Here is a 15,402-nt window from a genome sequence, read left to right as displayed (position 1 = left end):
AAGGAAACTCCATTCACTTACTAAATCAAGCCAAACACCTTAGTCATCCTCTTCTCTCTCTGCCATACCCCATAATCAATACAAGAAAAATTCCTGTCAATTCTCTCTTCAAAATAAATGCAGAATCTGAAAACTTCTCACCATCTCACTGCTACACCATGATCTACATGACTATCACCTCTCACCTGGATTATTCACAGACAGCTCAGTTGGACTCTGTTTAGCCTACCCTCTACAGAAGAGCCAAACTGATCATGTTCAAAAAAAAAAACTTATGTTGGGGCGCCTGGGTGGCTCAGTCAGTTAGGTGTCTGACTCTTGGTTTTGGCTCAGGTCATGATCTTGGGGTCATGAGATTGAGCCCGGCGGACTCTGCATTCAGCAGAGCCTGAGATTCTCTTTCTCCCTCTCCCACTGCCCCTCCCCTCCGTGCTCTCGCTCTCAAATAATCTTAAAAACAAACAAACAAAAAAACCCCTCATCTATTCATTCCTCTGCCCAAAACGTTCCAATGTTTTACCTCACTTGGTAAAAGTCAAAGAACTCACACTGTCCTCCAGAGCCATATATAATGGCTCTTTATCCCACTTTATCCCACCCTCTTCCCCAACCTCTGTAACTTCATTTCCTACCACTCCCTTACTCTATTCCAGGTTACTTGTTGCTTGGACATGTCAAGCAGGGCCTTTGCTGTATTCTCTTGTTGAAAAATGCTTTCCCCTAGATATCTGCATGGTTATAGCTCTCTTCCTTTAAATTCTTGGTTCAAATATCACTTTATCTGACAAGCCTTTCCCAACTATCCTACACAAAATTACCTACAGTCACCCACATCCTCCCTATCACTAACTATCCCCCTTAATTTACTTAAATTTCCCCTATAGCACTAATTATCGTCTAATACATGTACCTGCTGTTGTGCATAAACTTTAGAGAACTTCAGAGAACTGGGTTTAGAGAAACTAGAAACATTTAATTCCCATCTATAAAATGGGAATGTGTGCATAAAACTCATTAAAATAAGAAAAATATACATTCTCCCCCAATATGTGCAGAGTATGAATCCATTTGACATCTCTGTGAAAAATCCAATTAATCAGGCCTGCAAAGATTAGATGACTTTTTTTGACCAGACAATATTTGTTACTGGAGAGAAAAACCATAGCTTAGTTTGTCTTGAAGTACTGAAATACTATCACAGCAACTTTCAGTCAATATGTCAGAAGCAAAAATGCAGGAAGCCAATCCTTTTGTACCAAACACACAGAAATGCTGAGTAAAATGTAACACCATAACCACTACCAAAAACCATACAGGCAAGCTCAAAGCAAGAAAGGGAAATCCCCAGGTGCTATCAACACAGAAGAAACTCAAAGACAGAATAGTGAAAAGCTAGAGGGTCCAAAGAGACGTTAGAACCAAATATATGCATATGGCTGCAGTACAGACCATCAGTCCCTATACAGTTAGGAAGGTGACTAAACTAAACTAAATAAAACTATGCGCAGTAAGGAACTGTCATATCTGTGAAATGCAAGTAGGTCAAACAGCCACCTGTAAGAAATCATGCAGCATTGAGTTCACTGCAGGAAAGGATCAGAAAATTCTAAAAGGGTTTTTACTCTACCATCTCTAGGGACTTTTCCCATATTAGTAGACCTATGAAAAGGAAGAAAAAAAAGAGTTTTCTCTGTTAAAGATACGCATTTTTTTATTGTTTAAGTTTTCTACAATGAAAATTATTATTTATGAAAACAGAAAAAAATGACAGATTTTTCAGACCTAAATATTTCACTATGCAAATCAGCTAAGTCAAATAAATGACAAAATAAGCCTCGATGGGTCCCAGAGTCACAGAATGACTCAAGGCCATTTATACAATGAAAAGCAATGAAACTACAATGTGAGCTATGCTCAGCTTCCTGCAGGATCACCAGTGTATGTTGGTGTAAGAATGTGAGAGTGTGTTTCACTATACCATAAGTATAGACACTTGCCTTTTAAGTAGAATTGGGAATTTTCAGATTCACGAATATAGCAGTAGTAAGTGTCATGGACCTTTGAGCACAGCACATAAATAGTTGAAACATCAACCATTAAAAACAAAAATGTCAAGAATATGCTGCACATAAACATCTAAGAGTTAATACTTTGTAATAGGTAGGGATGAAATGTAAATCTTTAAATATACCTCTGAGAAACACTTCCTGAGTGTATCTGGGACTTTACCATCCACCACATGGAGCATTCTTTCCATTTCTTCCCGTACAACATAACTCCCAGATTCACTTGCAAAAAGACTAAAAATGTCTAGGAGAAAGAAAGAATAAATTAAACTTACCATAGATTAAATATACCTTGGTAGAAGTAGGGAAGGAAGAGAGAGGTAAATATTACTGAGTGATTACTAGTGCCAAACACTTTATAAATATATAATTTAATTTATTCCAAAAAAAAAAAGAAAGAAAGAAAATGAAAACCAGCAATACAAATTAAAACAGCCATGGGATAGCTTTTCAAACACACCAAATTTGCAAAAATGTTTAGGTGTGACAACACAAAGTGTCAGCAATAAATTGGGAGAAACAGGAACTATTATACACTGTTAATAAGAGTATGAATTATTGGGGTGCCTGGGTGGCTCAGTCGTTTAAGTGGCTGCCTTCAGCTCAGGTCATGATCCTGGTGTTCTGGGATCGAGTCCCACATCGGGCTCCTTGCTCAGCAGGGAGCCTGCTTCTCCCTCTGCCTGCAGCTTCCCCTGCTTGTACTTGCTCTCTCTCTCTCTCTCTTCTCTGACAAATAAATAAATAAAATCTTTAAAAAAAAAAAAAAAGAGTATGAATTATTGCAACCACTTTAGAGAGTAACTTGGCCAAATCTAGCAAAGGTGATATATGCTAGAAATTCAGATTCTAAGCAACTCAACTTCCACCCTCGAGAAAATTTCATACATATGCATGAGATACAACAATGTTTACTGGAGTATTATTAGTAATAGCAAAACTTAGGGAAAAAAAAGATAAATGTCTACCAATAAGAAAATAGGTAAACTGAGATATACACACACAATGAAATACTATATAGCAGTTAGAATAAAGGAACTAAGTGTTTCAAGATGGATAAGTATCAAAAATATTCAGGGAAAAAGCAAATTGCAAAATAATCTGTACCATATACCATTTACTTAAAAAGTTTAAAATCTGCAAAACAGGTGAAGATATGTTTAAGGGTATATAAAACATCATAAATGTATAAAGACCTACATGAGGAACGAAAGATCACTATATTCATGAGAGTGGTTACCTCTGTGAAGGGAAGAATGGGGACAGAACCATGAAGAGATACAGAGAGAGAGCGCCACACCTTGGCTGTATTATTTTATTTCCTAAAAAATAAGATCTGGAACAAATATGATATAATGTTAAGAAATAATAAAGCTGGGTGGATGTACATATTATATGTATGTTTGAAATATTGCTGTTATGGATTGAACTGCATCTCCCAAAAAGATATGTTGAAACCCAACCACCAGGTACTTGTGAATGGGACCTTATTTGGAAAGATAGAAGACAGAAAGATAGAAGAGACATTCCATCCCTCTGAAGGCCCAGCAGGTTCCCCTGCCTGCCTTCCTCCATCCCATAATGGATTTCCTCAGAGGGAGTATTTGCTGGAATGCTTTGACCACCTGTTATGGGTTGAACTGTGTTCCCCACCAAAGATGGTAAAGTCCTAACCCCAGTACCCACAAATATGACCTTATTTGGAACAGGGTCTTCGCAAATGTAATCGAGTTAAGATGAGGTCATCAGGGTGGGCTCTAACCCAATATGACTGATTATAAGAAGAGAAGACAAAACACAGTCAGAAATTGGAGTGATAGAGCTACAAGCCAAGGAACATCAAGGACGACACCACCAGAAGTTAGGAAGGAGGCATTCTTCTCTATAGGTTTCAGAGGGAGCAGGGCCCTGCCAACATCTTCAATTTGGACTTCTAGTTTCCAGAACTGTAAGACAGTAAGTTTCTGTTGTTTTATGCCACTTATGAAAGTCTGCAGTACTTTGTTAGGGCAGCCCTAGAAAACTAATACAACAGTATAATAAAAATAAAGAGGGGTGCCTGGGTGTGTGGCTCAGTCAGTTAAGCATCTGCCTTCAGCTCAGGGCATGATCCTGGGGTCCTGGGATCAAGCCCTGCATTGGGCTCTCTACTCAAAGGGGAGCCTGCTTCTCCTTCTCCCTCTCCCCCCTGCTTCTGTGCTCTTTTTCTCTCTCTCAAATAAATAAAATCTTAAAAAAAAAAAAACATTTAAATATATGTTTATGTTTGTGACCCTCCCAAAATGTTATTTTTAATTACTGGCTGCCTGGAGCCACACTATTTGTTGGTAGAGGGATGCTAATTTGAAAAACCAGGATCACAGTGAAATTCCAATTGGGTTTAAGGATACATTCAATATCTTAACTGTGATAATGTGGGTACACATATGTGTCGAAACATATCAAAATCTACACTTTTTATATGTGCATTTTAAGTTAATTACACTTCAATAAAACTATAAAAAAGGAAAAAGATTTTTAAAAACAGTCTAAATTCAGGGGTAAGAGAGAAGATTCTGAGAGATTTAGGGGAAGCAGTCAGAAGACAGGTTAGAAAAGGAAGAAGGAAGAGAGAAAGACCCAACATCCAGTGGCCAAGGATAAAAACCTAGGAATTTTTGGAGCAAAGTGTTATATATATCCTATGTAACAGAAACACTTGCCTTTACTTCCCCTGGGAAATTTTCCTTTTTTTTTTCTTTTTTAAGGATTTTATTTATTTATTTGAAAGACAGAGTGAGCGAAAGAGGAGAGAGCACAAGCCCGGAGAAGGGCAGAGGGTGAAGCAGGCTCCCTGCTGAGCAGGGAGCCCGATGCAGGACTCAATCCAGAACCCCGTGATCATGACCTGAGCTGAAAGCAGAAGTTTAACTCACTGAGCCACTCAGGCGCCCCTCGCCTGGGAAATTTTCAATAAAACTTTCATCCCAAAAAGAAACCCACCTTTATTAGCAGTTGTTCTCCATTTTTCCTCTCCTCCACCAGCCTCTGGCAATCACTAATCTACTGTGCCTAAGGATTTGCTTAATCCAGACATTTCATATAAATGGCATTACATACTATGTGGCCTACTTTGACTGGCATTTATGACTTCCAACATAATATTTTCAGGTTCACATGTTGCAGCATTTATTTGTACTTTATTCCTTTTTATTGTCAAGCAGTAATTTATTATATGGACATACACATTTTGTTTATGTTGAATGCATAAGTTGATGGATACTAGGGTTGTTTCCATCTTGTGACTATTATGCACAGTGCTTCTATGAATACTCATGCATATTTTTTTAATGAATACATGTTTTTAATTTTCTGGGATATATACATAGGAGTGGAATTGCCAGGTCATATGATAACTCAATATTTAACAATTTGAAGAACTGGGGCGCCTGGGTGGCTCAGTCATTAAGCGTCTGCCTTCGGCTCAGCTCATGATCCCAGGGTCCTGGGATCGAGCCCCACATCAGGCTCCCTGCTTGGCGGGAGGCCTGCTTCTCCCTCTCCCACTCCCCCTGCTTGTGTTCCCTCTCTCACTGTGTCTCTCTCTGTCAAATAAATAAATAAAATCTTAAAAAAAAAAAAAAAAAAGAACAATTTGAAGAACTACCTAACAGTTTTCCAAAAGTGACAGTACTATTTTACACTCCCAGCAGCAATGTATAAGGTTTGCAACTTTTCCATCCTCACCAATCCTAATCTGTCTTTTTTATTTCAACCATCCTGGTAGATATGCCGTGGTATCTCACTCTAATTTTAATGTATGTTTCCCTAATACCTGATCATGTTGAGCATTTTTTCAAGTGCTTATTGGCCACTTGTATATTTTCTTTGGAGAAATATTAACTCAAATGCTTTGACTGTCATCAAGAATTTTCAGGTAAGGGGCGCCTGGGTGGCTCAGTCATTAAGCGCCTGCCTTCGGCTCAGGTCATGATCTCAGGGTCCTGGGATTGAGCCCCGCATCAGGCTCCCTGCTCAGCGGGAGGCCTGCTTCTCCCTCTCCCACTCCCCCTGCTTGTGTTCCCTCTCTTGCTGTCTCTGTCAAATAAATAAAATCTTAAAAAAAAAAAAAAAGAATTTTCAGGTAAATTATTCTGCACACAAATGTTGTATTATCATTTTCAGATAATAAAAGTACTTACATTTTGCTTTCTCTTCATCTCTGCCTCTTGTAAGAAGGACAAGTCCAACTATTAAGTTATTGAAGTGCAGTCCTTTGGATGTTCCACCAAAAGAACAGTAAATCACCTAGGAGAAAATGATAAAGCCAACGTTAGATGTTTTAGTTGTTGAGGAATTTGAGGCTGATATCACCTTTAACAAATCTTGTCTCCATCTCCAAATAAGGCTTTGGTAATCCTTAGTGAAATGATGTTAAGTTTCTCCCTCTTCCTCCTCTTACACATCTTGTTACTGCACTCAGCCAAAAATACACTGTATCTATTCTAAAGTACATGTATCACTGGCTCACACACTGAATATTCTTTCTCTTTGCAGTCCTTATCAAGGCCAAAGAAGATAAAGGTCCTCCCCTTCAAAAGCCCCAATAATGTGATAAGAATTTTGTGTAATTACAGAATTTCCTTCAACCTCTGTAAAACTTACACACATTTTGATTTGAAAGATGGACATTCTCTTAAGTGAAAGTTCAGAAATGGAATGGCAATCATATTACAATATATAAATGTATCAAATTAACATGTATGTCTCAAATTTACGTTATATGTTCAATTTTTAAAAAGTAAAATATATAGAGACCACAAAAGACATTTTTTACACTCTTAGAAATGAGTATTAAAATGATCAAAAATAAAGAAAAAAAGCTACACATAAGAAAGGGACAGCAACAACAATCACATGAATTCATTCATTTGACAATTTTTTGAGTGCCTAGGGTGATATTGAGATATAAGAAGAAATACATATTTGGTCTTCTTCCAGGTTCCTGATACAAGAGCTTCTAAAAATCCTTCCTTAGTGATGTAGGTGAAAGGAGCATCTTTTGTTATTCATCTAATAAGCCCCTTTAATTCATATGCTAATGAGGTGACTTCTGGTGGGCCTTTACAAAGCTTCAGAATGTAAGCCTACCAATCAGAGGAAAAGATGTGATTAGAGGATTGAAATATTCAGCATCTCTCCCCTGTCTCCAGGAAGGGGAAAGGGCCCTGAAACTGAGTTAATCACCAACAGCCAATTAATAGCCAATTATTTAATCAACCATGCCTACATAATGGAACTTCCATTAAAAACCCTTAAACCACGGGGTTTGGAGAGCTTCCAGGTTGGTGAACACATCAAGGTGCTAGAAGGGTGGAGCACCCAGAGATGGCATGGAAGTTCTGCATACCGTCTCCCTCCCTGCCCGTCCACATCCCTTGCTGCCGCCACCGTTAGCCTCTCTTTCCATTTGGCTGTTATTGAGTTGTAGTCTTTAAAATAAACTGGTAATAGTAATTAAAGTGTCTTCCTGAGTTCTGTGAGCCATTCTAGCAAATTATCGAACCCATAGAGGGGTCATAGGAACCCTAGATTTACAGCCAATTGGTCAGAAGTACCAGAGGTCCAGGACCAGACCTGTGAGGTCTGCACTAATTCCAGGTACTTAGTATCAGAATTGAATTGAACTGTAGGACATCCAAGTGGTGTCCAGAGAGTTGAAAAATGGACTGATAAAGGGGAAAAACCCACACAACTGGTGTCAGAAGCGCCATGTTCTTTAAAACAAACTGACCTAGTATTTGCCATGCAGAATTTTTGTCAATAAAATGCATGATTAAAGAACAGTTGAAACCCAAAGGAATCTACAGATTCAATGCAACTCCTACTAAAATACCAACATCATTTTTCAAAGAACTACAACAAACAATATTAAAATTTGCATGGAACCACAAAAGACACCCCTCCAATAGTAAAAGCAATCTTGAGAAAGAACAACAAAGCTGGAACTCTCAGATTTCAAGATTTACTACAAAGCTACAGTAATCAATACAGCATAATATTGTCATAAAAACAGACATATAAATCAATGGAACAGAATAAACAGCCCAGAAATAAACACATACTTATATGGTCAATTAATCTATGACAAAAGAGGCAAGAATATACAATGAGAAAATGAAAGTCTCTTCAATAAATGGTGCTGGGAAAACTGGACAGGTCTGGGAAACTAGACCACCTGTTTATACAAAACACAAAAATAAAATCAAAATGGAATCAAGATTTATATGTGAGACATCAAACCATAAAACTCCTAGAAGAAAACATAGGCATTAATTTCTTTGACATCAGCTGTTGTTAACATTTTTCTAGGTAAAATGGAAACACAAGCAAAAATAAAACTATTGGGACTACACCAAAATAAAAAATCTTTTGCATAGTGACGGAAACCATCAACAAAATGAAAAGGCAATCTACTGAATGTGAAAAGATATTCGAAAAATAATATATCCGATAAGGGGTTAATATCTAAAATATATAACTTACACAGTTCAACACCAAAAAAACAAATAATCTGATTTTAAAATGGACATGGGGCACCTGGGTGGCTCAGTCAGTTAAGCACGTGATTCTTGATCTCAGCTCAGGTCTTGATCTCAGGGTTGTTGAGTTCAAGCCCCACAGGCTGGGCTCCGTGCTGGGCATAGAGCTACTTTAAAAAAAAAAAAAAAAAAAGGCAGAGGATCTGAATAGGCATTTTTTCCAAAGTAGACATACAGATAGCCAACAGACACATGAAAAGATGCTCGGTATCAGTAATCATCAGGGAAGTGCAAATCAAAACCACAATGAGGTATCACCTTACACTTATCAGAATGGCTAGAATCAAAAACACAAAAAATAACAAGTGTTGGTGAGGACTGGAGAAAAAAGGGAGCCCTTATACACTGTTGGTGGGATTATAAATTGTGCAGCCCCTGTAGAAAAGGGTACAGAGGTTCCTCAAAATATCAAAAATAGAAATACTATATGATCCAGTAATTCCACTACTGACTATTTACCCAAAGAAAATGAAAACGCTAATTTGAAAAGATATATGCACCCCTATGCTTATTGCAGCATTATTTATAATGGCCAAGATATGGAAGTAACTCAAGTGTCCACTGATAGATGAATGGATAAAGAAGATGTGTGTGTACACGTGTATGTATACACACACACACACACACACACACACACAGGAATATTACTCAGCCATACAAAAGGGATGAGATCTTGACAATTGCAACAACACGGATGGACCTAGAAGTTATTATGCCAAGTGAGATAAGTCAAGACAGAGAAAGACAATGATTTCACTTATATGTGGAATCTAAAAAACAAAACAAATGAATAAACAAACAAAAAGAAGAAACAGACTCATAGATACAGAAAAACTGATGGCTGCCAGAGGGGCAGGGGAGGACAGGCAAAATGGGTGAAGGGGAGTGGGAGATACAGGCTTCCAGTTATAGAATTAATAAGTCACAGGGATAAAAGGTACTGCATAGGGAGTACAGTCAATTGTACTGTAATAGTGTTGTATGGGGACTGATGGTAGCTACACTTGTGCTGAGCGTACCATGATGAATAGAGAAGTTAAATCACTATGTTCTACACCTGAAACTAATTTAACATTGGATATCAATTATACTTCAGTAAAAAAAGAATTAAAGAAATAAAACTTAGAATCAATATAAAAAATGAAAATATATTATTTATTAAGTGATATTTATAAATATATTTAATAACACACTTGATGCCAAAAACTTTGCATCTCTGGTGCCACTGATAGAAAAGTCTAGCGAAAACTAGCCTAGGGAGATGGCTTCAGATCAGAACATAAAAAACATTAAAAAAAATCTTAATAGATATACTTTATGGAGCAACTATTTTTAGTTGGCCCCTGCATAAACTGAAGGAAGGTAACAGAAAAAACCCTCTATCCCTGAGGCAGGGGTAGAAAAAATCATAGCCCTAGACCTTTAGAGATCCCCTACCCCTGGGAGAGAGGTGGAACCACTGAGAAAGTCTCTGGGGATACACTGTCTGCCTAAAACTGAAACAGAAAAATGGAAAACAGACTGTCCCCTGCCCTAGCACCCACACCCATTACCACCATTGTGTTAGCAAACACTGAGGTAATAAATAACATCAGTCTACTGCTGGGAAGGGAAGAGTAGGGAGAGGGACACTCTCTAAGGTACTTTAACAACTAAGAAAATGAGATCCAAAGTTGAAGGTAGAGCAGACATTAGAAAAATCCTCCGGTGGGGCGCCTGGGTGGCTCAGTCAGCTAAGCATCCAACTCTTGATTTCGGCTTGGGTCATGATCTCGGGGTCATGGGATGGGTCATGATCTCAGGGTCCTGAGATCGAGCCCTGGGTCAGGCTCAGCTCTCAGCAGGGAGTCTGCTTGAGATTCTCTCCCTCTGTGCACGCGCTCTCTCTCTCAAAAAATAAATAAATCTTAAAAAACAAAAAAAGAAAAGGAAAGAAAAATCCTTTGGCAAATGAGATCCCACCCTAAAAAAGGTAACCTGAGGGGCGCCTGGGTGGCTCAGTCGGTTAAGTGACTGCCTTCGGCTCAGGTCATAATCCCAGAGTCCCGGGATCAAGTCCCACGTCCCTGCTCAGCTGGGAGTCTGCTTCTCCCTCTGCCCTTCGCCCTGCTTGTATTCTCTCTTGCTCACTCTCTCTCTCTCTCAAATAAATAAAATCTTTAAAAAAAAATAAAAATAAAAAAGGTAACCCTAGACTGGAATTTGAAGTCTGTAGTGCACTGTGGGTAAGCATAGCAATACAAAATACAGCTCAACCACAGACAAGACTGACTCAGCTACTCATGCTAAAGATCTAGGCAGGCATAAATACTATTTCCCTCAGTCTGTACTGTCCAGTATATAATACATCCATCTTTCAACCACAAATTATAAGTTACACAAGGAAGGAAAGGAAAAAACCACCCTGACAAAGGAAAAACGGGAACAGAGAGTTAATAAAAGCTTTGGAATGGCTCAACAATAAACTCGAGAGAGTCAAGTAAGAGACTGTCCAAAATGAAACAGGGGAAAAAATGTGTGGGTAGGAAGGAACAAAACAGAAAATCCAAGAGCTGTGGGACAATCAACTGATTTAACACACATGCCGTTGAAATCTTAGAAGTAAAAGAGAATGGAGCAGAAGAAATATCTGAAGAGATAATGCTGAGAATTTTCCAAAACTAATAAAGACACAAAACCACAGACAGAAGTTGTTCTGAGAACAGGCAGGATAAATTACACGTCTAACCCCCCAAAACCAACTAGACAAATCATATTCAAACTACTCAAAACCAAAGATAAAAAGAAAATCTTTAAGGCACACAGAGGAAAAAAGACATACTATATTGAGAGAAACATTTCTCATCAAAAACTACATAAGCCAGAAGACAGTGAAGTGGCATGTTTACAACACTAAGAAGAAAAAACTGAGAATCCTGTACTCAGAGAAAATATCTTTCAAAAAGAAAGGTCAAATAGATTTTTTCAGGAAAACAAAATCAAAGAAGTCATTACCAGCAAAGCTGCACCACATAAAAGGGGGAGAAAAGTACTTTAGGCTAAAGGAAATACAATACCAAACCAGACAAATGTACCTACACAAAGACAAAAGAAAAGGAAATGGCATAAATGAAGGTACATATGAAATGTAGTTTTTTCCTTATTTTTAATTGCTCTAAAAGATAATTGGCCATCTAAAGGAATAGGAGTAAAAATGTAATGTGTTTATAGCATGTGTAAAATTAAAACACATGGCGGGCCTGGGTGGCTCAGATGGTTAAGTGTTTGCCTTCTGCTCAGGTCATGATCTCAGGGTCCTGGGATAGAGCCCTGCGTCAGGCTCCCTGCTCAGCAGGAAGTCTGCTTCTCCCTCTCCCTCTACTGCTCCCCCTGCTTGTACTCTCTCACTCTCTCTGTCCAATAAATAAATAAAATCTTTTAAAAAAAAATTAAAACACATGACAGTAGCACAGAAGATGGGAGAAAGGAACTGGACACATACTGTTGCATACTATACGTACAATGGTATATCATGTATCTTGATCTTTATATTGCCAGTCAGCAAGAAACTACTTACTAAATCACAGCACTATAATCCTCAACCCAACATTAACTCCATTAATAAATTATTATTTTTATAATAATAAAAACAATAGCCAACATTTAAATGCCTATTATGTGCCATACAACTGTTGTGGTAAGTGCTTTAACAGTATTAAGCCTCAAGATGATTCCATGAGGAAGGTATTACTGGTTGTCCCCATTTTGTGGTTGAGCAAAACTAGAGCCCAAGAAGAGTAAGTAACTTGTCCAAAGTCATACATTAATGAGGTGGCAGAGTCAAGATTCAAACCCTAGGCAAGACAGGTTCCTGAAACTGAACTCTTAACCACTTCATGGTTCTATAATATGGTTATAAACATTCTTTAGTATTACATGAAATGAAAGCCATCACCAGCAAGATGAAACCGTTTTGGTGAAATCTACTGAAAATTAAACTACAAAATTCCAAATGATCACAAACTCAATGTATAACCACTATGTCTTTGGCATCCCCTTTCCCCGTTTTAACTTAATGATGTAAGCTCTTCATTTCTGACCACTTACCTGACTTTAATACAAAGAGAGTAAAGTTAATCAAGGAATTTTGGGTAAGATAGGATTTTCAGTTTTGCAAGTATTTCTTTATTTATTTATTTATTTATTTATTTATTTATTTATTTATTTATTTCAGAGAGAGAGCATTGGGGGGGAGGGTCAGAGGGAGAAGCAGACTCCCCGCCGAGCAGGGAGCCTGATGTGGGACTCGATCCCGGGACTCCAGGATCATGACCTGAGCCGAAGGCAGTTGCTTAACCAACTGAGCCACCCAGGCGCCCCCAGTTTTGCAAGTATTTCTAAAATTTAAAATTCTAAAATTCTAAAAGATTTTGTTTTGAATACGTCTGGTTGGAATGCTGGAACATACTGGTAACCTCACTCCCAAAATACAAGAACAGTAATAACCATCCAAAACTACCAAGTTCAAAAGTTCATCTGACAGATGAGGAAAAGAGGCCCAGGAAAATCACCCTATTTCCTGAATTCTAAGGCATATGTATTTTCCACCTTTTATTAATGTTTCACAAATCATCATGCATCTAACACATCTAATGTGTAATATCTTTTTTTTAATCCCCAAAAAGTTATTTTTAAAGCAATGGTTATGTTACAACTGACAATGCTTTAACACTTATGAAATACTAAGTGCCATGCTCATTACTACTCAGCTTTGCTTTTAGGATTGGTGAGAGTGGGTGTGCACAGGATAGAAAGGATATTTTGATGCTACTTTTTAAAAAGCACGTGTTTATTATTATTGTAACTCATTATAAGATCTTTATTTAAAAATCTCTTGGGGTGTGCCTCAATGGCTCAGTTGGTTAAGCGTCCGATTCTTGATCACAGGGCCGTGAGTTCGAGCCCTGTGTTAGCTCCACACTGGGCGTGGAGCCTACTTAAAAAAAAAAAAAAATCTTTTTAGTGATTTTCTGTAGCTATTAAAAAATAAAGGAGAATAAGAAACATATTTTCTTAAATATATGGTAGCCATAAATATCCAGACTGAGACTTGGCATACTATTATACTAATGTAGAATAAGATTGATGCTTGTGGTAATGATCTCACTAGCCTCCTTTCAGGCAATGATATCACCCCAGTAAATAATATGATTAGTTCAGAAAAGAAATTAATATGCATTTTAAAAGAGAAAGACTTTAAAAACAAACGAGAAAGACTTATTCTATATTCTGTAACATACCAAGAATTCTTGGAATATAGTTAAAAGGTTAAAAACAGGCAGATGTACATAGGTCTCCAGATTTAAGGAAAAGTTGTGCCATGTTTTAACTGCTGCTCTATGCCCTGGTCCTTCTTCCTCCACTGTCTTTTGGCTATAAGGTACAAGGGTATTCCACTATTCCTTGGGGAAAATAAGTGATGCACACTGTTTCATGGCATTTGACGTGAGAGAGACCTGGGTTTGAACACAGCCTTTATTAATTTATTAGCTATATGATCTTGGGCAAATCATTTAACTTCCTGAGCCTTAGTTCCACTCCATTCCATGCAGGTGTCACATGTCTTCTCATTCCAGGACCCAGGCCAAAGAGCAGCTCCTGCGTGAGAAGTGCTATTCTCAGGGCAGAAGATAGAAACCAGAGCTTGACTCCACTTTGTTAATTAGTAAGAATTAATTCGGAATCAATGAGCTCATAACTTTTGCCTTGGAAAGTTTCCTAAGTAAACTCTACTACACTTTTTAAACTGCTTGATTAATACTCAACAGAACCAAATTTATGTTTTCAATTTTCATTTCATTTTACATAATTTTTGTGAGGATCAATACTTTTCCATTTAAACTTTTAATGAACATTTGATTCATCAACTAGTTTTACTCCATATCAAAATTTTTCTATGCTTTCTTTTGAAGATGTTATTTCTTTCAAAACCAATTTTCTCACATCAAATTTAGCAGCTCTAAATTTGTTAATGAAGAACTGATTTTTCTGGAAATGCCTAGACAACAACAAACTTATTCTGTGTTTTAAAAAAAAAGCTCTATGCAGTTTATTCTTAATGTGATATGTAAATATTTTATTATGTATTACAAGATACTTTAAAAATATAACCATACTAGGACTACCACTTAACAAACCTGTCTCCCCCAAATTCTTATGTTGAATCCCAATGTGGGGTACGACACTTTGGGAGGTGATTAGGTAATGAGGGTAGAGCCCTCATGAATGAGATTAGTCATCCTTACAAAAGAGGCCTGAGAGAGCTCCCTTGTCCTTTCTACCATGTGAGACAGGTGACACAGGGAAAGAGAGTTATCTATGAAGCAGGAAGCAAGCCCTCACCAGATTCTATATGTGTGGGCATCTTTTTTTTTTTTTTTTTTAAGATTTTATCTACTCATTTGAGACACACATAGAAAGAGAGCATGAACAGGGGGAGAGGCAGAGGGAGAGGGAGAAGCAGACTCCCCGCTGAGCCAGGAGCCTGACGTAGGGCTCGATCCCAGGACCCGGAGATCATGACCTGAGCCGAAGGCAGAAGCTTAACCATCTGAGCCACCCAGGCACTCCTGTGTGGGCATCTTATCTTGGATTTTCCAGACTCCAGAACTGTGAGAAACAAATTTCTGTTGTTTATAAGTCACTCAGAATATGATATTGTTATACCAGTCCAAACAGACTGACATGAAAACTAACAAAAATTCCTTAGTATCACA

The 15,402-nt window shown here is 37.9% G+C and overlaps 1 protein-coding gene across 2 annotated transcripts in view; it reads right to left on the bottom strand.

Annotated features, from left to right (window-relative positions):
- The window catches only part of USP32 (ubiquitin specific peptidase 32), a 213,328-nt gene that overhangs the window by 104,993 nt on the left and 92,933 nt on the right, over window positions 1-15,402 (bottom strand). For both annotated transcript variants that reach the window (XM_032429128.1, XM_032429129.1), the window contains exons 3-4: window positions 6,248-6,353; window positions 2,192-2,310 (exon numbers count right to left, since the gene is read on the bottom strand). In XM_032429128.1, the coding sequence (XP_032285019.1) occupies window positions 2,192-2,310; window positions 6,248-6,353 (225 nt within the window). The remainder of the gene's footprint in view (window positions 1-2,191; window positions 2,311-6,247; window positions 6,354-15,402) is intronic.

This window comes from Phoca vitulina, unplaced genomic scaffold (assembly GCF_004348235.1).
Source record: "Phoca vitulina isolate PV1807 unplaced genomic scaffold, GSC_HSeal_1.0 scaffold40, whole genome shotgun sequence".
In the NCBI taxonomy this organism is placed as follows: Eukaryota; Metazoa; Chordata; class Mammalia; order Carnivora; family Phocidae; genus Phoca; species Phoca vitulina.
The sequence above is the reverse complement of the archived record's forward strand: the minus strand, read 5'-3'. Positions and strand labels throughout refer to the sequence as shown.